This window comes from Aotus nancymaae, unplaced genomic scaffold, assembly GCF_030222135.1.
Source record: "Aotus nancymaae isolate 86718 unplaced genomic scaffold, 86718_ANA_hifiasm-v0.15.2.pri h1tg000064l_1, whole genome shotgun sequence".
Lineage (NCBI taxonomy): Eukaryota > Metazoa > Chordata > Mammalia > Primates > Aotidae > Aotus > Aotus nancymaae.
Window position 1 is genome coordinate 33786526 of NW_026988479.1, and position 26529 is coordinate 33813054.

The 26529-nt window shown below is 61.4% G+C and overlaps 1 protein-coding gene across 3 annotated transcripts in view; it reads left to right on the top strand.

Moving 5' to 3' along the window:
- The window catches only part of INTS1 (integrator complex subunit 1), a 33402-nt gene extending 18387 nt beyond the window's left edge, over window positions 1-15015 (top strand). The window contains exons 22-48 of one of the 3 annotated variants that reach the window (XM_064366626.1): window positions 55-234; window positions 350-454; window positions 1427-1594; window positions 1692-1803; window positions 2861-3022; window positions 3953-4099; window positions 4516-4614; window positions 4930-5054; window positions 5615-5869; window positions 6463-6622; window positions 6840-6980; window positions 7230-7413; window positions 7493-7616; window positions 8234-8358; window positions 8496-8583; window positions 8656-8882; window positions 9009-9132; window positions 10212-10345; window positions 10756-10948; window positions 11428-11555; window positions 11928-12040; window positions 12678-12812; window positions 13001-13114; window positions 13731-13801; window positions 14101-14192; window positions 14372-14481; window positions 14618-15015. In XM_064366626.1, coding sequence (XP_064222696.1) covers window positions 55-234; window positions 350-454; window positions 1427-1594; window positions 1692-1803; window positions 2861-3022; window positions 3953-4099; window positions 4516-4614; window positions 4930-5054; window positions 5615-5869; window positions 6463-6622; window positions 6840-6980; window positions 7230-7413; window positions 7493-7616; window positions 8234-8358; window positions 8496-8583; window positions 8656-8882; window positions 9009-9132; window positions 10212-10345; window positions 10756-10948; window positions 11428-11555; window positions 11928-12040; window positions 12678-12812; window positions 13001-13114; window positions 13731-13801; window positions 14101-14192; window positions 14372-14481; window positions 14618-14733 — 3732 coding nt within the window. In that variant the 3' untranslated portion in view covers window positions 14734-15015. Of the gene's footprint in view, window positions 1-54; window positions 235-349; window positions 455-1426; window positions 1595-1691; window positions 1804-2860; window positions 3023-3952; window positions 4100-4515; window positions 4615-4929; window positions 5055-5614; window positions 5870-6462; window positions 6623-6839; window positions 6981-7229; window positions 7414-7492; window positions 7617-8233; window positions 8359-8495; window positions 8584-8655; window positions 8883-9008; window positions 9133-10211; window positions 10346-10755; window positions 10949-11427; window positions 11556-11927; window positions 12041-12677; window positions 12813-12981; window positions 13115-13730; window positions 13802-14100; window positions 14193-14371; window positions 14482-14617 lie in introns of those variants that run through there. The other 2 variants (XM_012470908.2, XM_064366627.1) reach the window with 2 other exon arrangements.
- The last annotated feature ends 11514 nt before the right edge of the window (window positions 15016-26529 follow it).

The following is a 26529-nucleotide window of genomic DNA, read 5'->3' on the forward strand; positions in this document are numbered from 1 at the left end:
GAGACCTTGCCCGTGCTGCTGCAAGCCAGCCCAGCTCACGTGTGTCTGCTGCAGGGTTTGTCGCTGGTGCTTTCGGAAGGCAGCCTGCGGGATGGAGAGGAGAAGGAGCCCCCCATGGAGGAGGACTCGGGGGACACGGATGTGCTGCAGGGCTACCAGTGGCTGCTGCGCGACCTGCCCCGCCTGCCTCTGTTTGATAGCGTCAGGAGCACCACAGCCCTGGCCCTGCAGCAGGTGAGGGGCCTCGGGGAGGGATGAGAGAGCACCGGCTGGGGGCCAACAGGGAGTTGGGAGGGACGAGAGGGTCACGGCTCTGTCCTGGCGTCGCTCAGACTGCTCTTCCCTCCAGGCAATCCACATGGAGACTGACCCCCAGACCATCAGCGCTTACCTGATCTACCTGTCCCAGCACACGCCTGTGGAGGAGCAGGCCCAGCACAGCGACCTGGCTCTGGTGAGGTGGTGGGGCCAGCCAGCATTGTGGCCCTGGGGAGGGGACGGGACTAGCCAGCAGTGTGGCCCTGGGGAGCAGAGAGTGCCAGCACAGCCACCCAGCCCTGGGGAGGGGACAGGGCCAGCACAGAGACCCCGCCCTGGGGAGGGGGCAGGGACAGCACAGAGACCCCATCCTGGGGAGGGGGGCAGGGACAGCAGTGTGGTGCCCTGGGCTGGCAGCTTCTTGGGCCACAGGGAAGTGTCGAAGGTGGGAGGGCTGTCATGACTGCTGTGCTGAGGCCTCTGTGACCCTGTGGCCACCTGTGCCCCTTCTTTAGTCACCACTCACTCCCTGGAGCCTTTCTCCTGGAGTCTTTCTCCCCAGACCCTGAGGGTGCGAAGCCATGGGAGTGAGGGTGTCTGGGTCATAGCCGGGTGGAGTCTGAGCCATCAGTCCCCTCCCCGTGCCAGGAGGGTTTGAGCTGTGGGCTCAGGTGGCTGGGCACCTGCCCGCTGTCAACATCTCTGCCTCACACACATGGCACTGAGGGCCGTGTGAACCCACAGCCTCCGGTCTTCTCTCCTGGGTGCTATCCTTCTCCACTGGGCTTCTCACTTTGCACTACTGTCGTCTTGTCCCCAACCTGCGCTGTGATCTAGTGAAAGTTCATGGCCCGAGTCCTTGCGGCATGAGCAATGGGTGAATAGACAGTGGCTGCGTCTGCTTTCAGGGCCGAGTCACTGTCCTGGCCGTGAGAGCTGCGTCCTCCCTGGAGAGTCCGACCAAGCCCTGGTCATCTCTCCTAGAGGCCTGCAGCTGAGTGAGGGTCTCTGATCGTCTCCCCTGGCGGTCTGTGGCTGAGCAGGGGTCTGCGGTGCCAGGGCCCTGCTTAGGATCCTAGAGGGGGCATGCCAGCAATGAGGCTGCCCTGGCTGGCCGGAGAGCAGAGCTGTCTCAGAGCATCTGACAGCCCCCCTGTCCACACACCAGGACGTGGCCCGGCTGGTTGTGGAGCGCTCCACCATCATGTCCCACCTCTTCTCGAAGCTCTCCCCGAGTGCTGCCTCGGACGCCGTGCTGAGCGCCCTGCTGTCCATCTTCTCTCGCTATGTGAGGCGCATGCGCCAGAGCAAGGAGGGCGAGGAGGTCTACAGCTGGGTGAGGCCGCACGGGGCTCTTGGTGCCAGCTTGGTGCCCTCGCGCCAGCCCAGGGCCCCCAAACCTTATGGCCCCGACTCCCCCTCCTTTCCCACAGTCGGAGTCTCAGGACCAGGTCTTCCTGCGCTGGAGCAGCGGGGAGACGGCCACCATGCACATCCTCGTGGTCCATGCCATGGTCATCCTGCTGACTCTGGGCCCACCGCGAGGTGAGCTGCATGGGTGCTGCGAGGGGCAGCTTCATGTCAGGCAGGCCACAGCCCTGACCACACCCAGCAGCTTCTGCCTCCTTGCCTTGCTTCTGGGTGGGAAGCCCCCTCAGCCCTTCTGGGCAGGAAGTCCTCCCAGAGACCCTGTGCCCAGCTTCTCTTCTAAAGTGGATGTTGCAGTCTGTCCCTTGTGTCACAGCACTTGGTGGAAGCTCAGGAGAGCCCCTCGTGGCGGGACCTCCCAGCCTGTAGAGCCCTGAGCTGAAGGGCCTGGTGCAGCCTGGGGTCAGAGTCCTCACTGCCCCAGCCCAGCTGTGCAGGTCCATGGTGCCCAGGAGGGGCAAACTCAGGGTTTCACTGGGTGGAGGTGTGGCATGAGGCTGCCAGGCACGCAGGTCCTCTCCCCAGGGCCCAGGCATGTGGCCCTGAGGACACTCCGGCCAGCGCAGTTTTTGGAATCTGGTGCCCACTGGCCGTGCCCTCTGCGGCTGTAGCCTTTCCTTTGCTCCTGGATGATACCAGGAACTGCTCCCACATCACCCCATTGTGTCTGCCAGTGGGGTGAGGGGGTGGAACCCCTTTGCTGGGAGTCAGGTGAACGTGGGTGGGCTCTGCCAGTGTGGTGACCCCTGTTGGGAGGCATATATGGTCACAGGCATCACCCTTGGGAAGGGCAGCAGGGGAAGGTGGCCCCATGCAGGCCTGGGCCTGTGGGGTTTTCCATTAGCTTTGTGGAGCCAGACAGCTGGACAGGACCTAGTTCAGCCAAGTAGAGCCCCAAGTAGAGCCCAGCAGGGGCTGGGCAGGGACACACACATGTCACTTGGCCAAGACAAAATGGCAGTAACGCCGTCCGCCCTCCTGCTGCGTCTGTGTTCTCTTAACACAAAGCATCTGCATGTAGCAAGTGCTCACCTAGCACGGGAGCCTCCCCTGCTCCTCCCAAGCCTCAGAGTCCCCCTTGGGAGAGGAGGTGCCTCCAGCCTTGGCACCAGCTGTGCTTGGGGCTGGGCTCCTGGTGGGTCTGAAGACTGCTCACCTGTTGTCCTTCCTGAAGCTGACGACAGCGAGTTCCAGGCACTGCTGGACATCTGGTTTCCAGAGAAGAAGCCGCTACCCACCGCCTTCCTGGTGGACACGTCAGAGGAGGCGCTGCTGCTGCCTGACTGGCTGAAGCTGCGCATGATCCGCTCTGAGGTGCTCCGCCTGGTGGACGCTGGTATGGCCAGGCTGGGCTCGGGTGGGGGCTGCTGACTCAGGGGTCCCAGGCCTCTCACATGCTCCTACGCTCTGAGGTTCCCCACCTGGTGGACACCAGTACAGCCAGGCTGGGCTTGGGCGGGGGCTGCTGACTCGGGGATCCTGGGCACCTTGCCTGCTCCTCGTGGGCCTGGGCGGCCTCCAGCCGTAGCAGAGGAAAGGGCTGGCTGGTTGGCCTCGGGATCCTGCAGATCATATGTCCTGGCCACACAGGGCTGTGCTGGGCCCTAGGAGACCTAAGACGGCCTGTACTTGCCTGTCCGATAGGGCCTACTGTCAGGCTTAGGGACCTGGAGTGAGAAACAGGTCCTGGATGGAAAGAAAAGTGGTCTGGTGTTGGAGGGGAGGAGGGGAAGTAGTGGGGCCTCTGAGTTGGTCCTTGAAGGGGGCCCCAGCAAGGGCTGAGCAAGGGGCCTGGGTCAGCGCAGGTCAGTAGGGCTGGTGCCTGGGCACAGTGAGGGGACATGGTAGATGGCTTGGTGAGTGAGTGGGGCTGGCTCAGGAGGCCCACGACCGCCAAGGGGTCTAGGCTCCTGTATGCCTAGAGAGGAGACAGCCACAGTGGCCTGCATGCAGCAGGGAGGTGCGCCGCTCCATGCCACCATACACCCTCCTGAGCGTCCACCCCACCCCCGAGCTGCCATCCAGGGCCCAAGGCGGTCCCAAGCTGCTGCCCCCTTCTGCGGCCCCAGGTGTCGGGTGGGGCCACCAAGTATACAATGCCCCAGGTCTTGAGTGGGGTCACCAGGTGCATGCAGCCCTAGCTGGGGCCACCAAGTGTGTGTCTTGGGTGGGGTCTCTGAGCCCATGTGGCCCAGGGTCTCTGGTGGGGTCCTGAGTGCACATTGCCAGGGTCTTGGGTGGCGTCACCGAGCACATGCACCCTCAGCTCTGCAGGACCTGGAGCCGCAGCAGCTGCTGCTGTTTGTGCAGTCCTTCGGCATCCCCGTGTCCAGCATGAGCAAACTCCTCCAGTTCCTGGACCAGGCAGTGGCCCACGACCCCCAGACGCTGGAGCAGAACATCATGGACAAGAGTAAGATGCCGGGGACCTGCGGGGTGGGGTTGCACACCTAGTGCCAGCCTCAGCCTGGCCAGGTGCTTTGGGGCCTGGGTGGGCCCACCCAAAGCAGGTGGGTGATCCGAGGTCAGGTGGGCATGGATGGTACACATGGGCAGGCTTAGAGTGGTGGGTTGATGAGGCTGGCATAGTCAGGAGAGAGCCAAGCCCTGGGCCCGCCCCAACCCCGGGCCAGGCACCCACTCGGGCTGTTTTGAGCTTAGAGGGAGATGTTGGGGCTCTCAAGGCCGACTGAGCCCGCCTAGCTTCAGAAGTCCTTGGGAAGCGTTAGTGACCGTGGGGGTATCCCCAGCTCTGGTTTCTGTGGAGAGGGAAGGACTTGCTCCCTGGCCCCTGGCCGTGCCCAGGTGTGACCCTGCTGCTATCTGCAGATTACATGGCCCACCTGGTAGAGGTCCAGCATGAGCGAGGCGCCTCTGGAGGCCAGACCTTCCACTCCCTGCTCACAGCCTCCTTGCCGCCCCGCCGAGGTACTGGGAAGGGGTGGGGCCCGCACAGACACCCAGCCTGGGGAGGGGGCAGTGCTCACTTGCGGATACCACCTGACAGCCTCTCACAGAGGCTCTCAGCCCGTCTTTGGTTGGTGTTTGTCTCTGGCCAGCTGGCGAATTCCAGTTCAGAGTCAGATCCCTGTGGTCCTGAGTAAGACCTGGGGTCCTTGGGGAGCACAGCCCCCAGGTCTGGGTGACGGTCCCTGGGCAGGGCTGGCCATGGTTTGCGAAGCTCCCACCACTGAAAGCCGGTCAGAAAGTGTCCAACCACTGATGGTTCTCCTGTCTCTGCAGACAGCATAGAGGCACCCAAACCAAAGAGCAGCCCCGAGCAGCCCTCAGGCCAGGGCCGGATTCGGGCAGGGACCCAGCTGCGCGTGCTGGGCCCTGAGGACGACCTGGCCGGCATGTTCCTCCAGGTAGTGATGCCGCTGCTCCTAGGTCTCCATCTGCAGCCCCTCTTCCCGGGTGCAGCCTCCCCTGCTGTCTTGCACGCACAGCAGCCTTTACACGTGGGACTGCCAGACACTGGCACACTGCTTTACGTAATACCCCCGTGCTCTCAGAGGGAGGCTCAGGCTAACATTGGGGAAGGGGGTCGCCCCACACCCTTCCTGCCATCCTTGCACACCCCTCTGTGGGGCACCCGGTTCGATGCAGAAGCTGAGGTTGCAGGGCTTGCCCGAGGTCTTGCTGCTGGAGCTGGGGATCCTGATGGAGCCTTGTGGGCCCCGGGCAGGCTCTGGACACCTTTGTCCTCTGGGGCAGCTCCTGGGTGTTGGGGTCCCTCACCATTCCCCATCACAGGTCTTAATGGCCCTGGGCTCCTGAGGCCACAAGGTGGGGGCCACAAATGAACAGGGACACAATGGGATGGTGTTCTGGCATGGAGCTGCATCAGGCGCTTAGCATCTCTGCCCTCCTCCTCCCCCTCCCCCTCCCCCCTGCCTCCCCCTGATACCACCCTGTCCTGTTTCAGATCTTCCCACTCAGCCCAGACCCTCGGTGGCAGAGCTCCAGTCCCCGCCCCGTGGCGCTCGCCCTGCAGCAGGCCCTGGGTCAGGAGCTGGCCCGAGTCGTCCAGGGCAACCCCGAGGTGCCGGGCATCACGGTGCGAGTCCTGCAGGCCCTCGCCACCCTGCTCAGCTCCCCACACGGTGGTGCCCTGGTGATGTCCATGCACCGCAGCCACTTCCTGGCCTGCCCGCTGATGCGCCAGCTTTCCCAGTACCAGGTACCCAGAGCCCCTCGGGTGGGAGGTGAGAGGAGGGAGGAGGTCGGTGAGGACTCGGCCTCCTGCAGGATGGCCTGGATGTTCTGCGACTGCTTCTCTGTGGGTCTCGGGTCTCAGTTTCTAAGTGAAAAAGGACAGGGCCCCAGGGAGCGGGGGCAGGGTCCACTTTTTTCAGTGAGCATTCCCCCAGATTGGGAGGTGGGGGTGGCACAGCTTCTGCCTATTCACATGCCACCACCCAGGCTCAGCACTCCTTCCTCGCTTTCCCTGTCCGCTGGTGTCTGCTTGGGACTGTTTTGCTTGTGTGTCTGTGTTAATTTCTTCTCCTGAGCTGCATGCGAACCCTAACCAGCTGGGGGTTTCGAAAGGGTCTTTTCGAGGTTGTCTGGGCCCATGCAGGGGAGGCACCATTTCAGGCAGCAGGAGGGATGAGGTTGGCCTGGGCCGCAGGTGCTGGTCACGGCAAGTCCCAGCAGCCTCATTGCCCCTGCTCTGGGCCTTGAGTGCTGGGTCCCCATGTCCTCTGAGGATGGTGAGTGGCAGGGGTCAGCTGTCGTCTGCCAGGATAGCCATGGGCCTCTTTGTCCCCACAGTGCTGTGTGCCACAGGACACCGGCTTCTCGTCACTCTTCCTGAAGGTGCTCCTGCAGATGCTGCAGTGGCTGGACAGCCCCGGTGTGGAGGGTGGGCCCCTGCGGGCACAGCTCAGGCTGCTTGCCAGCCAGGCCTCAGCTGGGTGCAGGCTCAGTGATGGTGAGGACCCTGCCGGACTGGCAGGTGGCCGGGGGCATTGGATGGGGGCACATGGAGTGGCCAAGTGGCCTGGCTCCCCGAGGCCTGGGGAGTGGCATGGGGTGTGGGTGCCTGTGAGGACCCAAGGGAGCTCTTCCACCTTGGGGCCTCCCAGGATGGGGCACACTGAGAGGGGTGAGTGCTGGAGCCTCGGGGTGCTGACAGAGTCTTCCCACAGTGCGAGGGGGGCTCCTGCGCCTGGCGGAGGCCCTGGCCTTCCGTCAGGACCTGGAGGTGATCAGCTCTACCATCCGTGCCGTCATCGCCACCCTAAGGTCTGGGGAGCAGTGCAGCGTGGAGCCAGAGCTTATCAGCAAAGGTATCTTCCTGGCCCAGTCCCCTTGGGCCGCTGGGGCCCTGGGAAGACCCAAGCCTGAGGCTCCTTCTTGCTGCCAATCACTGCTGCACCCAGCAAAGTGAGCCCCGGTTCTGGCTACACTCTAGCCCCGGCTGGGCCTTCCGTTGGGTCCCACACATACCCCACATCCCGCCCTGACCAGCCCACGCCCACTTGGTGGCACCTCCCCAACCTGGGAGTGACCCGCATGTCCCTCTGTCCCTCGTGCAGTCCTCCGGGGGCTGATCGAGGTGCAGTCCCCGCATCTGGAGGAGCTGCTGAGAGCACTCTTTTCTGCCACCCCGGATGCTGCTGCCCCGTTTCCAGCCTCCAAGCCCGTGGTGGTGGTGAGTTCCCTGCTGCTGCAGGAGGAGGAGCCCCTGGCTGCAGGGAAGCCGGGCGCCGACGGTGGCAGGTGAGCTGGGGCGCTGCACATGGCTGGGGCAGGTGGGCCGGTGGCACTGACCCCTCCCTGAGCCTCCTTTTTTCTGTAGCCTGGAGGCCGTGCCGTTGGGGCCCTCGTCGGGCCTCCTGGTGGACTGGCTGGAGATGCTGGACCCCGAGGTGGTCAGCAGCTGCCCTGACCTTCAGCACAGACTGCTCTTCTCCCGGAGGAAGGTGGGTGGCACCAGCTTCAGCATGGGACCCACCCCGGGGCAAAGGGCTCTTCCCAACCCAGAGTGCTGCAGCCTTGGCCTGGGCGAGCCTTACAGGGCTCTAGCAGCCCCCCTGCTCTGAGCCCATGTGTCCCTGTAGCAGCCCAGAGGAAGGGCAGGGTCCCCCATTGGCTCCAGCAGAACCCAGGCCAGGGTCATGGTCACCTGTGGACCAGCACTGTGACCAGTCAGATGTGGGATGGGGTGGGTGGATGGGTGGGTCAGCCCCACCAAACCCTGTAGATCATGCAGGGGCCTCCATCTTCCCGAAGGGAATGGGGCTATGGCCAGGAGAAGGGACGGCAGGTGCAGGGTTCCCCAGGTCCCCCAAAGGGGAGGGACAGCCTCACCAGAAGGGCTGCACAGAGGCCCGGGCACCTCTGCCCTGTGGCATGGCTCCTGTGGGAACAGGTGGGGAGGCACTGCGCAGGCACCAGGAGGGACCCTCCGGCACCACACGATGGGGCCTGGTGTCACCAGGAGTACCCTAAGCCTCTGCTCTGAGTGGCTTCACGGGGAAGCTGAGCCTGCCAACATTGGCCCAGGTGAGGCCATCCGGTCTTCTTCCTTCCTCCACAGAGCAAAGGTCAGGCCCAGGTACTCTCGTTCCGCCCCTACCTCTTGGCCCTCTTCACACACCAGTCCAGCTGGCCCACGCTACACCAGTGTATCCGTGTCCTGCTGGGCAAGAGCCGGGAGCAAAGGTGGGCACCTCCTCGTCCCCGACTGGGCTGTGTGTGCACTGGCCTTCACCAGAACTCTCCCAGTGCCAGCTCTGATGGGCGTCTCCCACGCGGAGATGAGACACCAAATGCTCAGTGGAACCCATGCCTCCCCCTAGGTTCGACCCCTCCGCCTCTCTGGACTTCCTCTGGGCCTGCATCCACGTTCCTCGCATCTGGCAGGGGCGGGACCAGCGTACACCGCAGGCAGGTCTTGGGAGGGTGGCCCGTCCCTGAGAGGGGGTGCCGCTCTGGGGCTGATGCAGGTGCCTGTTGCAGAAGCGGCGGGAGGAGCTGGTGCTGCGGGTCCAGGGCCCAGAACTCATCAGCCTGGTGGAGCTGATCCTGGCCGAGGCTGAGACGCGGAGCCAGGATGGGGATGCAGCTGCCTGCAGCCTCATCCAGGCCCGGCTGCCCCTGCTGCTCAGCTGCTGCCACGGGGACGACGAGAGCATCAGGAAGGTGACGGACCACCTGGCGGGCTGCATCCAGCAGCGGGGAGACAGGTGCTCAGGCCCCCCAGCCCTGGATGCTGCCTGGGAGTGAGCCCCTGGGGGAGTCGAGGCCCAGTCCCAGGTGGGGTCCCGTTATGCCTGGCCCCGTCCGCTCAGTGAATCCCCTCTGTCTTCCAGTGTGCTGGGCAGGCGCTGCCGAGACCTCCTCCTGCAGCTCTACCTGCAGCGGCCGGAGCTTCGGGTGCCCGTGCCCGAGGTCCTGCTGCACAGTGAAGGGGCCGCTGGCAGCAGCATCTGCAAGGTGAGAGCACCACTCCGCTGCTCCCTGCTGCACTCCCAGGAGCCCCGGCTGGGCAGGGAGGGAGGGCAGAGGCCACAAACCCTCCTGCCCCTTCCCGGTCTGTGCTGCCCTGCAGCCCTGTGGGTTTATTTGCATTGAGTTTGCTACCAAGGGAGCCTTCGGGTAGTCTGTTCACTGGGTGCTGTCCAGCACAGCCTGGAGACTCGTGGTGTCACGGGCACCGAGCAGCCTGCCATTGTGTGGATCGACCATTGATTTATTCATTCACCTGCTGGTAGATGTGGGGTCACGTCCAGTTTGGAGCAGTCACAGCTGCTGGGGCCTTGTGCACAGGTCTTGGTGGGCAGCTGGGTCTGCTCCTTTACAGTCACCCTGGAGGGAGGGCTGGGCTTTCTGTCCTGGCTCCCCCTTCGCTGACTGGAACCTACAGCCTGTCTTCTGCTGGTATCAGAGAGCAGCTGACTTTTTAATCATTTCTGCTTGTGATTTTTCACTTATATGTTGTTTTACACGTTGAAATCACCCTCTATAAGCAGGTTTGTGGGGGTGGTTTTGAGGTGGGGTGTCTGTTGCCGAGGCTGGAGTGTAGTGGCACCATCGTAGCTCACTGCAGCCTCAACCTCCCGTGCTCAAGTGATCCTCCCACCTCAGCCTCCCGAGTAGCTGGGACCACAGGCACGCACCACCACACCCAATTAATCTTTTTGTATTTTTAAAATAGAAACGGGGGTCTCACCATGTTGCCCAAGCTGGTCTTGAACTCCTGGGCTCTGGTGATCTTCCTGTCTCGGCCTCCCAAAGTGCTGGGATCACAGGTGTGAGCCATCGTGCTTGGCTGATGTGCAGTTTTGGCTTGTTTCCTGCTCAGTACCTCATTTGGTGCTGAGCTTTGCTTTTATCCTTTGTGGGGTAGCCAGCCTACTCTCCCGAGGTGCCCACGGAAGCCATGGAGGAGCCAGTTCCTCTGCTCATGGCTTGGCACGAGGTGGATCTTGGCTGCAGCTGGCAGCCAGGCTGAGTGTGGGCGGGCAGGCGAGGGGAGCCTGCAGACCCTGGCCTCACAGTGCCCTTCCCTGCAGCTGGATGGTCTCATCCACCGTTTCATCACACTCCTTGCGGACACCAGCGACTCCAGGGCGTCAGAGAACCGAGGGACAGACGCCAGCATGGCCTGCAGGAAGCTGGCGGTGGCTCACCCGCTGCTGCTGCTCAGGTACTGCCCCAGAAGCCCTGCCCTTGCCAGACTTTGGTTTAACCAGGGGCCTGAGGCTCTCCAACCTGGGCAACAAGAGCGAAACTCCCTTTCAAAATTACAAAAACATTCTGTCCATGAAGAAACAAAAAAGAAAAATAATAATTTAAAAAAGAAAAAACAAAAACACATACACAAAGCAAAGGGTTTGCAGTTGAGGTTGACAGAGGAAGTCAGAGCCCTGGGCTGAGCGTCAGGCGGGAGGACCTGGGTGGGCCCCAGAGAGGAGCGATTCATCCCCACTTCCTAGGGCAGGTGGGGGCGAGCAGCACAGGGTCTGGCCCCCAGGGCTCAGGCAGTGGGGCCCTCCTGGGGATGTGTGCTAGGTGAGCCGGCTGGCCAGGGCTGACTGGGCCCTCACCCGCCCGCAGGCACCTGCCCATGATCGCGGCTCTCCTGCACGGCCGCACCCACCTCAACTTCCAGGAGTTCCGGCAGCAGAATCACCTGAGCTGCTTCCTGCACGTGCTGGGCCTTCTGGAGCTGCTGCAGCCGCATGTGTTCCGCAGCGAGCACCAGGGGGCGCTGTGGGACTGCCTGCTGTCCTTCATCCGCCTGCTGCTGGTGCGTGCTCCCACTGCCTGCCCTCACGCTCCCTTCCGCTCCCTTTTACTCCCTTGGCCCTGGCCTGGGCCCTCATCATCTACCCGGGACTGGGAAGACCCCTGCGGCCAGGGCCCAGGCCAGGCCCCCTGCCCTGGGGACCAGCTCCCACACTGGGAAGCCCCTGCCCACTGCCTGTCATGTGCCTGGAGGGCCCACATGCTGGAGAAACCTAGCCCAGACCCTCCATGCTGCTTTCTGCATTTCCCTTGTGCCACCTCAAGCCCCTCATTTATCCGGGCATGTGCCCCAGACAGCCGCCATATCCACACCCTGACAGGCCATGCCTCAGGCCCATGATGCCATCCATGGTGGTTGGCACAGGGGGCTCGTTGGCTGTGGGGTCTGTGGCCTGAGACTCTGGGAGCAGGAAGGGAGCACAGGCTCTGTTTCGGCCCCACAGGGCAGAGCAACTCGAGGGCACAGCTTTTCCTTTGCAGAATTACAGGAAGTCCTCCCGCCACCTGGCCGCTTTCATCAACAAGTTTGTGCAGTTCATCCACAAGTACATCACTTGCAACGCCCCCGCAGCTGTCTCCTTCCTGCAGAAGCACGCCGACCCACTCCAGTGAGTGCCCACAGGCTCCAGGAAAGCCTCAGGCCTCGGGCGAGGGTCCAGCCAGGCTCTGGGGGGCCCTCCCGGCAAGGCCGTGTTGGGTCAGATCTGCAGCTCCTGAGGCCAGGGAGGGCTGCTGAGTGTGGTGCTCATCCCAGGGTGCAGAGGCTGCCCCTTCTGCGCCGGAGCTGTCCCAACTGACCCCTATAGCTCTCTGCCCATTCCATGCATACAGGGCCTCCCCGCCTGGCCCTCCCCGTGAGCATCCCAGCCTCTCCTGTGTACCTGCGTCCATGCCCTTCCATGCCACCCTAGTTTGACCCCTGACCCAGCTTTCGGCCTGCCAGAGTGTTCCTCCCAAGTGAAAGTGTCTTCTCCCCCCAGCGACCTATCTTTCGACAACAGTGACTTGGTCATGCTGAAGTCCCTCCTCGCAGGGCTCAGCCTGCCTAGCAGAGACGGGAGGGCCGACCGAGGCCTGGATGAGGAGGGCGAGGGTGAGTGGAGCTGACGGGGGCTGGTGGGGGCTGCCGGAAGCAGCTGTGGAACAGTCCTGCAGGGCCTGGTTTTCCTGACTGCACAGCCAGACCTGGGCTGTCCGAGGCTCCCGATGGGGGCTTTGTGAGCCTGGGACCTTGCTGGCTGGCCCCTGGCCCACCTCACATGGGCTAAGCGCTGACTGGTACCTGACTGGGCGTCAGCACACCCATCCCAGCACATTGCCCTGCCCCTGCCACACCAGCCCTGCCCCTGGCAGATCTCTCGCCCCCCCTTCCCCACAGCACATACCCCCCAGGCCTGGCACATCACCCCCACCCCTGGCAGATCCCCCACCCTCCCATACCCCCCACCACAGCACATCACCCCACCTCCAGCACATCACCCCACCTCCCCAGCACATCCCCTGCCCACCAGCGCTTGTCCCAGGCATCCCTCCCCAGGAAGCCTCCACTGGTTCTGCTGAGCTGGGCTTGTCCTTGGCTCTTCACTCCCGTCCTTCCCTGCCTGACGATGACACGAGATCACAGCAGGTCTCTGTCCCCCCACCTGAGGGTGACACGGTGCCACAGCTGATCTCTGTCCCCTCCTGAGGGAGACAGGATGCCGCATTAGGTCTCTGTCTCCCACCTGAAGATGATATAGTGCCACAGCAGGTCTCTCCCATGCTGCTGGAAGAGTGCCAGATCCAGGGCCCAAGGGACCATCCTGCCTTGTGCCCAGTGGGTCGTGGCCTGCATTGCGAGAAGCCCAGCAGGGAGACTCCCAAAGGTGCCTGCGCCCAATCCAAAGGCAGCTTCCAGCCTATGGCTCCACCCTGTTTATGGAGCGCTGCTGTGTACACGCATCCTGGGAGCCTGGGTGGTGGCCGCTGTGCTCTGGGGAGGGCAGGCCCTGGTGCTTCAGTGTGGCCCGTCCTGCCGCTCCCACCCTCCCGCAGCACTAACGCTGTCTTCCAGAGGAGAGCTCTGCTGGCTCCTTGCCCCTGGTCAGCGTCTCCCTGTTCACCCCTCTGACCATGGCCGAGATGGCCCCCTACATGAAGCGGCTTTCCCGGGGCCAGACGGTGGAGGGTGAGTTGGGGCCCTGCTTCACCCACTCGAGATCAGTGTCTGGTCGGCACCCTGGGTCCCACGGGGCTGTGGGCAGCAGCTGTCTGGGCACTGATTTTGGTGTGAGCATGGCCCACACTGGGCTTTGGGTGAGTGGGCCGTTCCTCACAGTGGGGAGCACCCCCAGAGAGGGCCTTAGAAACTCAAGGGCCCAGGGGAGCTGGAGGGGGCTGCTCTGCTTCACATTAAAAAGCAGAGGAGCCCCCTGAGGTGGTGGGGGCACGACGGGAAGAGGCCAGGCAAGTGGGCAGGACCAGTGGCCACCTTCAGAGAAGAGCCAGGGCTGGGCGACCTGGATGGGGTTGGGTGGTGAGGACACTTGGTACTCAGAGCACCCGGGATGTGGGGTCATCATGAGGGGTTAGCCCCTCTCCTTGGAGGCCACTTGGTGGGAGCAGTGATGGGCATCTGCAGAGCTTGGGCACGGGTGACCACTGAGGGTGTCACTGGCCTTATGCTTGCCAGTGCTTTCCATCCTGTGGTGCTCGGGGCCTTGCCCCCTCTGAGTGGCTGGGGTGGGGTGGGCAGAGGTCCGCCTGGGCCCTGCAGCTCTGACCTGGCCCTCTCTCTGTGTTAGATCTGCTGGAGGTTCTGAGTGACATAGACGAGATGTCCCGGCGGAGACCTGAGATCCTGGGCTTCTTCTCAGTGAGCCGGGTGGGGCCGAGGGAGAACTGGGAGGAGCTTCTCCCTTGGAGAACCCCAGCAGGGCCGCCTCCCACACACGGTGCCCGCCCTAAGCCCCAGCGAGTCCTCTAAGGCTGGGCTTCGGGTGGGGCTCCAGGCTGGGACTGCTCAGTGGTGCATGTGTCCTGCCCTCTGGATGGGAGCTTAGAGTCCCCTGCCATTGCCACCAACTATCATGAGACCAAGAGACCACGGGGTGAAGGGGCCTCGATGGGGGCTGGACCCCCCAGTCACACACCTCCCACCTTTCCCCCCATCAGACCAACCTGCAGCGGCTGATGAGCTCGGCTGAGGAGTCTTGCCGCAACCTGGCCTTCAGCCTGGCACTTCGCTCCATCCAGAACAGCCCCAGGTGAGGCCAGCCCTGCTGCCCCTGCCGGCCTCTGTCCCAGCACCCTCTGGGCCCTGCTAACCCAGGTGACAGGTTGACCCACCTATGGCCAGACCAGGCTTCCAGGCGGCTTCCTGTTGAGTGGGGACCTGACGTGGGCACAGGGTGGAGGTGCCCACTGAAGTGCCTGGCTCTTTCAGCATCGCAGCTGACTTCCTGCCCACATTCATGTACTGCTTGGGCAGCCAGGATTTTGAGGTGGTGCAGACAGCCCTCAGGAACCTGCCTGAGTACACCCTCCTGTGCCAAGGTGAGGACTAGTCCCCCACCCGGGGCCCTGGCAGCCCTCGGGGAGTCTGCAGAGTCTCCTGAGAGCTGGTTCTTGGAAGTCCCAAGGTCTGGTCACTACGGCCAGTGTGACGTGTGGGGCCCCATCTCCCCTACAGAGCACGCGGCTGTGCTGCTGCACCGGGCCTTCCTGGTGGGCATGTACGGCCAGATGGACCCCAGTGCGCAGATCTCCGAGGCCCTGAGGATCCTGCATATGGAGGCTGTGATGTGAGCCTGTGGTGGCCGACCTACCTCAGCCCTGGCCCAGCCCATCCACGGGGGATCCTGAGACATAGTCCAGAAAGCCTGGGCATTGCTCGTCTCCCCAAGGAGATGAGGGGCCGAGCCCTGAGGCCAGGCAGGCCTGGAAGCAATACTCCGAGCCCTGGGGTGGCTCCAGGCCAGCTGCTGGCATGGGGGGCCCTCCACCAAGCCCTCAGGCACCCTGTGACCCACAGTCCTGCTACGGAAGGATCCCGCTGGGCTGGTTTTGAATGAAACGTTCTGAACTCTCCATGTGCTCTCTGGTGTCCCATGTCACCCTCAGGACAGTGGGAGCCTCGAGGACTCTGGCCTTGGCTCCGCAGCCCCGTAGCACAGGGAGTTGAGTGGGTCCTGGGAGGTGGAGACCAAGGCCAGGCTGGGCTCTCCCTCGGGCCACCGTTCCCATGGGTGTGGAGGGTCGGGGGATGCTGCCTGCTCGGCCACCCCCACTGTCACCGCCACCTCCCGTCAGGTGCCAGCCCAGGGCCCTGCCTGGCCCCAAGTTCTCTGTTGAGCGAGTCCAGCCTTGTCAGGCTGCGTCGGAGACTGGCCCGGCTAACTGGTCTCCCCTCCTGTTCCAAAAAGATCAACAAGGCCCTGCGAGCCTCGACTGGGTGTCGCCCTGTGGGAGCTGAGTAGGGGTCCCAGTCCAGAAGAGTCTAAGTAGCCGATGGTGCTGCTTGGCCTGCCTTTCTGAGCACTCGCTCATGGAGGAGGGACTGGGAGGGTCCTGGTGCCTGCAGTGGGGAGAGCTCGGGGTGGGTGTGGGGCCCGTTTGCTGACCCGCAGTGTGTTCTTCCTCCCAGCCAGGCTGGGGTTAAGACTGCCCACCCCTGTCCTTGCAGCATTGGGGTCTTCCCAGCACACAGATGGGACCCACCTGCACTCTCCCAATTCCCCACGAGTGCCCCCAGGGCAGCCAGCTCCCTCCACTTGGGCCATGTGGCTGAGAAGTGAACCCAGGCCCTTCTGCAAGCCCAGGTGGTGTGAGGCCTCAAGGTTCTAGTGATGCCATGGCCTCGCTGGATGCCTCAGAACAGCACCAAGTGAGATGCCCCAGAACAGCACCAAGTGAGGGGCAGCCAGGCTCCAGGACCACAGCCTCCCAGCCCAGCCCCTGGCCTGCCCACTCTCACCACCTGCCTGGGCCACTGCGTACTCCTGCACCCACCTGCCCACCCTCCCTGGACTCTTCCCAGCTGGTGCCCCGGTCTATCACCAGACATGCCTGTCCGCAGCTGGCTCCTGGTGGCTCCTGGGGGCTGGGAGGCTGCTCTGGCAGTGACTTGGAGACCCATGGGCTGCCAACCGCCCTTCATCCCAGCCATGCGGGGCCATCCTCCCCTACTCTTGCCCTCGGTTCTTTGCCTTCAGGCCCCTGGTGCCATAACCTCTGCCCTGGGTCCAAGTGTGTGTTAGGGTTAGGGACAGGGACAGCAGTGAGGAGCACCCAGCACAGGCCTGGGTGTGGGGCGAGGCCCCTCCTGCTCTGCTGCTGGCTCTCTTACCTCTGTGCAGGTAAGGGGCAGGGCTGAGACTTGAGCCCTGGGGCCCTGGAGCCATGAGCTGCCCCAGGGTATGGCCAGGGAGGCTCAGCAGATGCAGTGCAGGGATTTGGATGCCTCCCTGCCCCGGGGGTGGGGTGTGGATGTAGGGAGGTGTCATAGAGGGTGAGTGTGTGCAGGCTCTGCGGGCTCTGGAGTCAGGGTCCAAGCCCCTGTGTCCACCCCAGTCTTAGCAGAAATGTGCTACAGCCCCTAGTGCCTGCTGTATGCCCCACACCCAAACCCCAGCCCCCTGAGGGCCGGGCTGCCTCTCCTAGGCCGGGACATGGGGCCTTTGCCCCCCAGACCAGAGGGCAAGGGCCGGGTGGGCAGCCAGTCTGAACCTTCGGGATCCCGACCCTTCTCTTCAGGTGCAGCACTCCAGCCATGTCGCCGCATCCCCTCCAGCCAGGAGCCACCCTTCCCGACACCACACCCTCTACAGGCTCCCGAGGCACCTCCTCCAAGAAGGGTTCCTGTACCCACAGTGCTGAACCTCCTGCAGCCCCAGCAGTCTCTGGTCCTCAGCTCTCCAGTCCCTCCAGCCAGGCTGTGGGGTTGGGGTCCTTCCAGCAGAGGCCTGCCTACCTTGGGGTCTGGGCAGGGAGTGGAGGAGTGAGGTCAGAGTTGCATAGGCCCAGAGCCCAATGCCTGGGTTGAGGATAGGAAACGGGAAGGATGCTTCTGCCAGGCCTTGAGGCCAGTCTGTGTCTCAGCTGGGTGCAGGCCTGGGCCCTTCATAAGGGTGCCTGTGTCTGGCTCAGAGCAGCCTGTGACAGGTAGAGCCCCAGGACACTGGCTGGGGTCATGGACCAGGCACCAGGCACCAGGAAAGAGGGTGGGGAGGGAGCTGAGGGCAGGGCCTTGATCCTGGGGCCTGGGACCCAGGAGTCCCTCTCTGGGCCTTGGTTTCCCTCTCGCTGCCTAGGCCTGTGTTTGCACCCGCCCAGGAGGCAGCAGATGTTAAGCTAAGCAGAGGCGTCTGTGGGAAGCAGCTGGCCTGACAGGTGTTAGGGGCTCAGGCAAGAGGTACCAGCTCTGGTGTGTGTGCCCAGTGGGGCCAGGATGTGCCAGGTGTGCCCAAGACCCCACCCACCCCAGGGTGCTGACCCCAGGGCCCAGGGACTTGGTGGCTCACAGTTGTTTCACCCATGGGGCAGTTAGCCCCTACCTTGCCTAGGTCTTCCATGAGCCCTAGAGGGTGGCAGAAGCCTGTCACCACCATAGAGGGAGCCCCAGGGGGGCATGTCAGGCCTTGGGTGCTGGGTGGACCCTGAGTTCTGTGTCCCAGAGGTGAGATGCCTCTGCGGTCTGTGTCGGGGTAGACCCTGGGTTCTGTGTCCCAGAAGTGAGAAGCCTCTGCGGTCTGTGTCGGGGTAGACCCTGGGTTCTGTGTCCCAGAGGTGAGAAGCCTCTGCAGTCTGTGCTAGGGAAGATGGGAAGATGTCTGGGAGGGAGGGAAGCCTGACCAAGCCTGGATAAAGAAGTGGGTAGATTGGGATCTGTGCACACGGCAGGTGTCTGGTGGGGGCTGGTGTGAGCAGAGGTGTAGGGGTTGGAATGCTGGTGTTGGCCCCATGGTGGACGGGGTCCTGTGGGATGGACCAGGGGGCCCCAGGTCAGGCCTGGCCTCCCCCTTCCTCTGGTTCCCCAAGCTCCTCCCCACAGCCACTGGGCCCAGGGATCTTGGGAACCAGCTATGGGGGGAACCCAGCAGGACCCTTGCACTGCTGGGTGGCTGTGGGCAGGTCCCTAGCCATCTGTTCTGGAACAGTGGAGGATCTGGGATCAGCACCTTCCACTGTGGCTGCGGCTGCTAGCCCCTCGCCCAGGGTGACTACCAGAGCCCAGATGGCTCTGGGACTCAGAGGGTCCAGCCCAGACCCCACAGTTCCCTTCCTTCCAGGGGCACGTCTGAGCCAGGCCAGGCAGAGTCCCAGGGCAGCGTCCCAGCCTCTCCCAGTGGTTCCTGGCAGTCCCGGGCTCCCTTCTCCAGGCAGGGACAGGGTGGGGCCAGGGGATACCATAGTGACAAGCTCACCTGCTTTCTCGGTCTCAAAACAAGTGCTTCCTGGTTTCATTTTCAGCTCTGGGTGGGCATGGACCCTGACCTTCAAACAGGCCAGACGGTGGCGGCTACAGGGCTGAGTGTGGGTACCTGGAGCCTGAGCGCCTCAGCAGCAGGAGTCCAGGTCTCCCCATTCATCCTGGGAGGCCCAGACAGTGGCCCACGGTCATGTGGCAGGTAGGGTGCAGGGCAGGAGCTGCCTGGGGGGGCCTGGGCCCTGATGCCTCCCTCCCCCAGCTCCCTTCTGAGCAACCTAGACTCCTGACCCAGTTAGGCCCAGGCCCGGCTGGTGGTGGGGATCATTCCAGGTGCTTTGGAAGAGGAGGATGTGGCTGAGGCCTCCCCATTGTAGGCCACCGCTTCCTTCCTAATTGGCAACCTGCAGGAAGCTGAGAAGCATAGGCAGGCAGAACTGGACATCCCAGTTCTCTCTCCAAACCCCTCACTAGGCCAAACCCTAAAGGACACCCAATTCCAGGCCCTGCTGTGCTCACGGGGGACCCGGGGTTGGACCCCACTATGCCTGTACCAGGGTGCATCGGGCACCCTCTCTGCGCCTGGGAGTTAGAAAGGGCAGTTGGGGGAAGGCAGCGTGGTGGGTGGGTCTTGAGGGGTTTAGGGGGGTTGGGCCCATGGATTTGTAGGGGGCCACAGGGCTCTGGCTGACCAGCAAGGCGGGCAGAAGGGAGGGTCCAGAGCCCGCAGCTCTCTTTTCCCGTGGTTGCCCTCCTGCTGTGGAGCCAGGCCTAGAGGGGCCTGCAAGCCTCAGGGGGCATGGGGCAGGCCTGGCACACAGAGGGCTCCTGGGGAGCTCATCCCTTGCTAGGGAGACTGGGGCCCTGGGAGGGGAGGGAACTGGGAGGTGGCCACATGCCCTCCCTGGGATGGAAAATGCAGGGGCCTGGCGAGAGCCTCACCGACCATAGTCTGCCTTGTGCACCAGGCTCCTGGGGACACAGGGTCCTTGGGCACACAGGGTTGGAGGCCTACAGAGGTGGGGTACTGTGGAAGGGCTGCTGGATCCCAAAGACCCTTTAGGCCCCCTTCATCCCCAGTCAGCATTCCAGCCAAGACCCCGGGAGCCATGTCCACAGAGTCCTGTCAGGAGAGCCTCTGGGGAGCCCATCCAGATGGGTGACTCGAGGCAGGACCCACCCTAGGGCTCTCACACTCGCTGACTGTGGCCTTGGACAAATCACTGCCCCTCTCTGAGCCTGATTCCTCACCTGTGAAATGGGTATGACAATAACGCCTGAGGCCGGATGCAGTGACTCACGCCTGTAATCCCAGCTATTTGGGAGGCCAAGGCAAGTGGATCACCTGAGGTCAGGAGTTCAAGACCACCCTGGCCAACGTGGTGAAAACCTGACTCTACTAAAAATACAAAAAATTAGCCGAGCATGGTGGCAGGTGCCTGTAATCCCAGCTATTTGGGAGGCCAAGGTGGGTGGATCACCTGAGGTCAGGGGTTTGAGACCAGCCTGGCCAAGATAGTGAAACCCCATCTCTACTAAAAATACAAAAAATTAGCCAAGCATGATGATGCACACCTGTAATCCCAGCTATTTGGGAGGCTGAGGCAGAAGAATTGCTGGAACCCAGGAGGTGGAGGTTGCAGTGAGCTGAGATCACTTGAGCCTGGGTGACAGAGCGGGACTCTCTCAAAAAAAGAAAAAAAAATTAGCCAGGCATGGTGGTGTATGCCCTTAATCTCAGCTACTTGGAGACCAAGGTGGGAAAATCCCTTGAACCCAACCCAGGAGGCGGAGCCTGCAGTGGGCAGAGATTGCTGAGATTGAGCCACTGCACTCTAGCCTGGGTGACAGAGCAAGACTCCGTCTCAAAAAAATAAAAACAAGGGGCCAGGCGCAGTGGCTCACGCCTGTAATGCCACCACTTTGGGAGGCTAAGCAGGTGGATGATGAGGTCAAGACATCAAGACCATCCTGGCCAACATGGTGAAATCCCGTCTCTACTAAAAATACAAAAATTAGCTGGATGTGGTGGCATGTGCCTGTAGTCCCAGCTACTCAGGAGGCTGAGGTTGCAGTGAGCCGAGATCGTACCACTGCACTCAAGCCTGGTGACAGAGTGAGACTCTGTCTCAAAAAATAAAGTAAAAACAAGGCTGGGCGCAGTGGCTCACACCTGTAATCCCAGCACTTTGGGAGGCCAAGGCGGCGGATCACCTGAGGTCAGGAGTTCAAGACCAGCTTGGCCAAGATAGTGAAACCCCGTCTCTACTAAAAATACAAAATAGCCGGGCATGGTGGCAGGCACCTGTAATCGCAGCTACTTGGGAGACTGAGGTAGAGAATTGCTTGAACCTAGGAGGCAGAGGTTGCAAGGAGCCAAGATCATACCACTGCACTCTAGGCTGGGTGACAGAGGGAGAGTCCATCTCAAAAATAAACAAAAATTAGCCGGGCATGGTGGTGTGTGCCTTTAATCCCAGCTACTCGGAGGCTGAAGTGGGAGAGTCATTTGAACCCAGGAGACAGGTTGCAGTGAACTGAGAGTGTGCCACTGCACTCCAGCGGGGATGATAGGGCAAGACTGTCTCAAAAAATAAAACAAGACTGGGTACACTGACACACCTGTAATCCCGCACTTTTGGAGGCTGAGTGGATCACCTGACATCAGGAGTTCAAGACCAGCCTTGCCAACATGATGAAACCCTGTCTCTACTAAAAATACAAAAACTAGCCTGGCATGGTGGCAGGCGCCTGTAATCCCAGCTACTTGGGAGGCTGAGGCCAGAGAATCACTTGAACCTGGGAGTCGGAGGCTGTGGTGAGCTGAGATCGTGCCCCTCCACTCCAGCCAGGGCAACAGAGTGAGACTCCATCTCAAAAAAATAAAAAAATTTAAAAGACCTGAGATTTGGGGGCAGCGAAGGCCCTGTGTGACACGCAGCAGGTGCCCAGTGCCAGGCATCTGTTGCTATTATCCCTCTTCTCTGAACAGAGAGGTGCCATGATCCAGCCAAGGACACACAGCAGTCAGTAGTCCAGGCTTCTCTGTCTGTCCAGGTCCTGCTGCCAGTGACCCCCGAAAGCCCCCGTGCGAGCTCTGTGCTCGCACCTCAAGGGTGGGGGGGCTGGGCCCCATTACAAGGGATTCCTATAAATGGCGTGGAGAGGATTAATAATGTATTTATAACACATCGTGGTGGTAGTCGAAAATGATCTATAAATGTGCAGTAAATGTTTTATAATGTTTTTGTAACCCGTTATAAATGATAAATGGCAGGCCATAGATGCCGGATCAAATATTTATAACGCATTGTGCGCGGCGTCGGGCTGCTACAGTTCAGGAAAGCCATTAATAATAAAGTGGATGGAAATGTACGAGTTACCGACATGCCCAGCAAAGCCATTTATAATGAAATGTAAAATTTGGCTGTGGGAAGCAGCCCACCAGCCCCAGCCGCAGCACTGGCCAGGCTGTCTCTTCTGGAGGCTGGGGAAGAAGCGGCGTCGTGAATTATTTGTGAGGTGTTCAGATGAGAATGTATACTCCCCATAGCACACCATATAAATATGCTATTAATATACCCAAGGCGGTATGCATTATTCATGGACCCTAATTAATTAATGGGTGGCCCCTTAAAACGGGGTGTCACAGCTTCCCAATCCCTGTCCTGCTGGAGGGCCGTAGGGATGGCATTGGCATCTACCACCACTGGAGTGAGCCGTTTGTTGACGGCTGCCTCGGACGGGGTGGAGGCATCCCTTCCACACTGCAGTGGCGCTAACGTGATCCCCCACAACTGTCCACAAGGGTCCTGTGGGCAAGTCAGTTTGGGAACCACTGTGCGGTGTGGCCACTCCCTGGGAGAGTGGAGGTATATATCAGCGATGAAGGCTCTGAGAAGCCCCATGGGAAACACCACTCGGCCAGGACACCTCCCTTGGTTCTTTTCCTCACGCCCTCCGCGTTCCGGCCATCCTGGTGTCTCCACCTCTGCCTCCCAGACTCAAGGAGCCAATTCTGTTCCAGCTTGACCCAGCAGCCTTGGTCAGATGATATTCAGGGTTAAATCCTCTGGTGGAAGGAGTCGGCCCCTAGTAAGTCCAGGTGTGGTGCCTGGGTCCCCCGCTCTGCAGCTCCTTCTGGGGACCCAGCAGCCACCGTGTCCTCCAGGAGCTAAGCTAATGCAAACTGAGGTGGATGTTCTGGACTAAAATGACCGATGCCTCAGGTCAGGCCATCCCTGGGTCCCCAGCACAGGCCCTGCCACCCTGATGGGCTGAGAGACCCCTTTCTCCCTGCCTCTATCTTTGAGGGGGTCAGATCACATGTGGAGGCAGGAAGTGGGGAAACAGGTTGTCTGGCCTGGAAGTCCTGCCCCGGACCGGGGTGACCACTCGGACAGGACATCAACTGGGCTGACCTTCTCATGGACCTCATCTCGTGTCAGTCAGGGCCGCTGCCTGAGAGGGCAGGCCGATCGGGGGGCCTTATCCCCTCCCTCTCCTCCCCTCGCCTCGCCTCTCCTCTTTTCTCGGAACCTCAGTTTTTTGAGCTGCAGAATGGATACAGCCACTTATTTTGTAGATGATAAACAGTAAGACAGGGTCTTGCTCTGTCACCCAGGCTGGAGTGCAGTGGCATGATCACAGCTCACTGCAGCCTCAACCTCTCAGTCTCAGTCAATCCTCCTGCCTCACCCTCCCAGATAGCTGGGACTACAGGTGTGCACCACCACACCCAACTAATTTTTTTTTGTATTTTTGTAGAGGTGGGGTCTTGCTATGTTGCCCAGGCTGGTCTTGAACTCCTAGCCTCAAGCAACCTCTCACTTCAGCCTCCCAAAGTGCTGGGATTACTGGCATGATCCACTGCACCCAGCCAATGTTGGGTTTTAAACCCACAGCCAACCCACTCCCACACACACATTAGAGGGAGAATGTCTCTCTCTGTTGCCCAGGCTGAAGTGCACTGGTGTGATCACAGCTCACTGCAGCCTCGACCTCCTGTTCTCAAATGAGCCTCCCTCCTCAGCCTCCTGAGTAGCTAGGACTACAGGCATGAGCCACCACACTTGGCCCACAGCCAGCTTTTTTTTTTTTGAGACAGAGTCTCATTCTGTCACCCAGGCTGGAGTGTACTGGTGCAATCTCAGCTCACTGAGACCTTCACCTCCCAGGTTCTAGTGATTCTCTCACCCCAGCCTCCTGAGTAGCTGGGATTACAGGCACGCACCACCACACCTGGCTAATTTTTGTATTTTTAGTAGAGACAGGGTTTTGCCATGTTGGCCAGGCTGGTCCCGAACGCCTGACCTCAGGTGATCCTCCCACCTCGGCCTCCCAAAATGCTAGGATTACAGGTGCGAGCCACTTCACCTGGCCGAGAGCCACTTTTAAATGGTGGCTATAAGTATCAAATGAGAATGTAGGCATGGAAATTGGTGGGAGAGGCTGGAGTAGGGGCCTGACTGGGTCCTGTTGCCTGCACCCCTTCCTCTCGCGGCCCCCACACCCTCCTCCCAGTCCCCTGCACCAGTGACACCAGCCTACCTTCGAGTCTTCCCTCCTGACACGGCCTTTGCAACTCCTGTTCCCTCTGCCCTTTCCCCTTCCTCTCCAACAAAGTGATTTTCCTGCTTAGCCTTCAGTCCTCAGTTCTCATGGTCCTTCCTATGGAGGCTCTTGCTCTATCTCTTCTCTCTCTACCCCCAGCCTTTCTTTCTCCTCTCTCTTTCTCCATCTCTCTCCCCTCTTTCTCTGTCTCTCGTCTTTCTCTTTCTCCTCTCTCTCTCTTTCTCTCTCTCCGTTGGTCTCAGGCTAAGGTCATCATGATTTCTAAAGGGCCGGCCTGATGTCTGGGCCCCCATCCTGGAGTCTGTCGAGCTTATACTGCTTTTACCTGTTCCCCCCCACCCATGGGCACATGATGCTCCATTTATTGTGTGCCTACTGTGTGCCTGGCCGTGGGGTAACCCTTGGTGGAAGGAGGCTATAATGTCACTTTGCAGATGAGGAAACTGACCCGAAGAAGAGCAAAGAGCGAAGGCAGTTTCCAGGTGAGGCTGGAAGGTGGTGGGTTCCCACTGGGGGAGGTGTGTGCAGACACGAGTCCACATGGCAGTCCTGGGATGCACAGATGGGGACCCCAGGACAAATGGGGGAGCAATGTAGGCCCCAAGAGCCTTCGGTGGCTCCAAGGGGCCCCAGAGTGGGGTCTTGGAGGATGAGAATGAGGGGTGGGTGCTGGGGGCCAGTGTGGGCTCGAAGCTGTACTGTGAGTGTAGCAGGGTGCGGCCGGGGAGATGCAGCGTGATAAGCTCGAGGGAGGTCTGATAAGCAACCTGGACTTTATTCACAGGATGGCCTGGGAGGTTTCCGGCAGGGGAAGGGCTTGGTCAGGCCTTCTAGAAATATCCCTCGGGCTGCTGGGAAGGGTGGAGGGGCAGGAGGTGGCCCTGTGCGCAGAGGCAGGATGACAGGTCTGGATGGAAGGGTGGCAGCCGTGGGCAGTGGGGAGAAGGGGGTTGTTTGGGGGTGTCCTGGCTTCTGGTTTTGGGGCTCCTGGAGGGACGTGCTGTGTGAGGTGCTGGTGGGGAAACGCCACTAATGCTGTCTCCCAGCTCACTGGTACCAGAGAAGGCCACGCAGGATGGGCCACGGGGTGACCAGTGGGATGGCTTTTAAGTGTGCAGCAGTAAAAGTTCACGATAAAAGTGAAACCCGGGGTGAGGAGAGGTGTGGTGCTCAAAAAAAAAAAAAAAAAAGTGAAACCCAGGCCGCCTCCTACGCCACTCCTGAAGGAGCTGGGCCCTAGCACCTGTCCATCCCTGTGTCCCCCGTGCCCCCCCAACCCCCCCTCCTCCACCAACAACAGCCACTGCTTCTTGAGCTCTTCCTTCTTTTCCAGCTTTTTCGGTTCTCTTAGCCTCTGCCCTGGGAGTCAAGAAGACCTGGCTTCAGCTGTGCCCGCACAGTCTCCCATGCCATCTGCAGGTCAGGGCCAGCCACAATCCCAGGCCACAGGGGCTCTCTGCCTAGCAGCTGCTTGCATGTCCCCAGTGATGGGGAGCTCACCACTTACACACAGGCCTCACTGACACTTAGCCAGCAGACTACAGTGTCTCACCAGGGACCAGCCTCAGAAAAGAGCTGGAACAGCACCAGTGGCTCGGGTTGGAAGATCTCAGGGGCACAGAGAAGCTGCCCTGACTCCCTGCCAGGGGCTACTTCGGGGAAACACTTGCCTTCCTGCAGGCCCTGCCTGGACAAGACCGGCCCCACAGCCAGCAGGGTAGGCCTCCCTTACATGGCTGGTGTCAGTGATTCCGGCCTCATCCAGTCCCCGTGGCCTCAGACTAAGTTCCCCAAGAAGAATGGGGGCAGGGGCCAGCCTGGGATAATTTAGGGCTCCACCAGAGGGACTTTCCTTATTTATTGTGTCACAGCTCAAAGTGGAAAGTTGGGAACCACCCTGCAAGTCACCCTGAGGAATCTCCTGCCCCAGGAACAGATCCTGCCCACAGGCCCCCAGAAGAAAAGCCTTGAGTGAGGATTCCCTCCCCCACAGGCCAGCTGTGCAACTGCGGCTTCATGGCCCCCTTTCTGGCCTCAGTTTCTCTTCTGGCAATGCCCAGGCTTCCCCTCTCCCTTGTCGGGAACCCCGGCTGGCATGTACTGGCCTGTAAAGAGAAACCAGATACGGACGTCCTTTGAAAACCCTGAGACACAAGGCACCTCCTTTCCCCTGGGAGGCCAGGCTGCCCAGGGCAGAGGCCCTAAACAGTGCAGGGCTGTTCGAGTCTCAGTTTCCCCATTCGTCAACCGGCCTTTCCTGCCTCTTCTGCACGGCAGATGGTGGGAAGCGGGGCTGTGAAAAAATCCGGAGGCGTCCGCAGGGATCCGGAACGCCAGAACCCCCAGGTAGCCCGCGCCCCTTCCCCTATTGGGGGGTTCTGGGCCTGCAGCGGCGTCCCGGGGCTACGGCGGGGGCGGGGCCTTAGTGGGGACCCGGCGGTGTGGGGGCGGGGCCTATCTGGGGCGGGACCTGGCGGCATGGGGGGTGGGACTTATCAGGAGGCGGGACCTGCCCCGAGCGGGAGCTCGTGCTGGGCCCGGGCGGCGTGGGGAAGGGGCCTATCAGGAGGCAAAACTTGGAGGATGGGGGCGAGGCCTGTCAG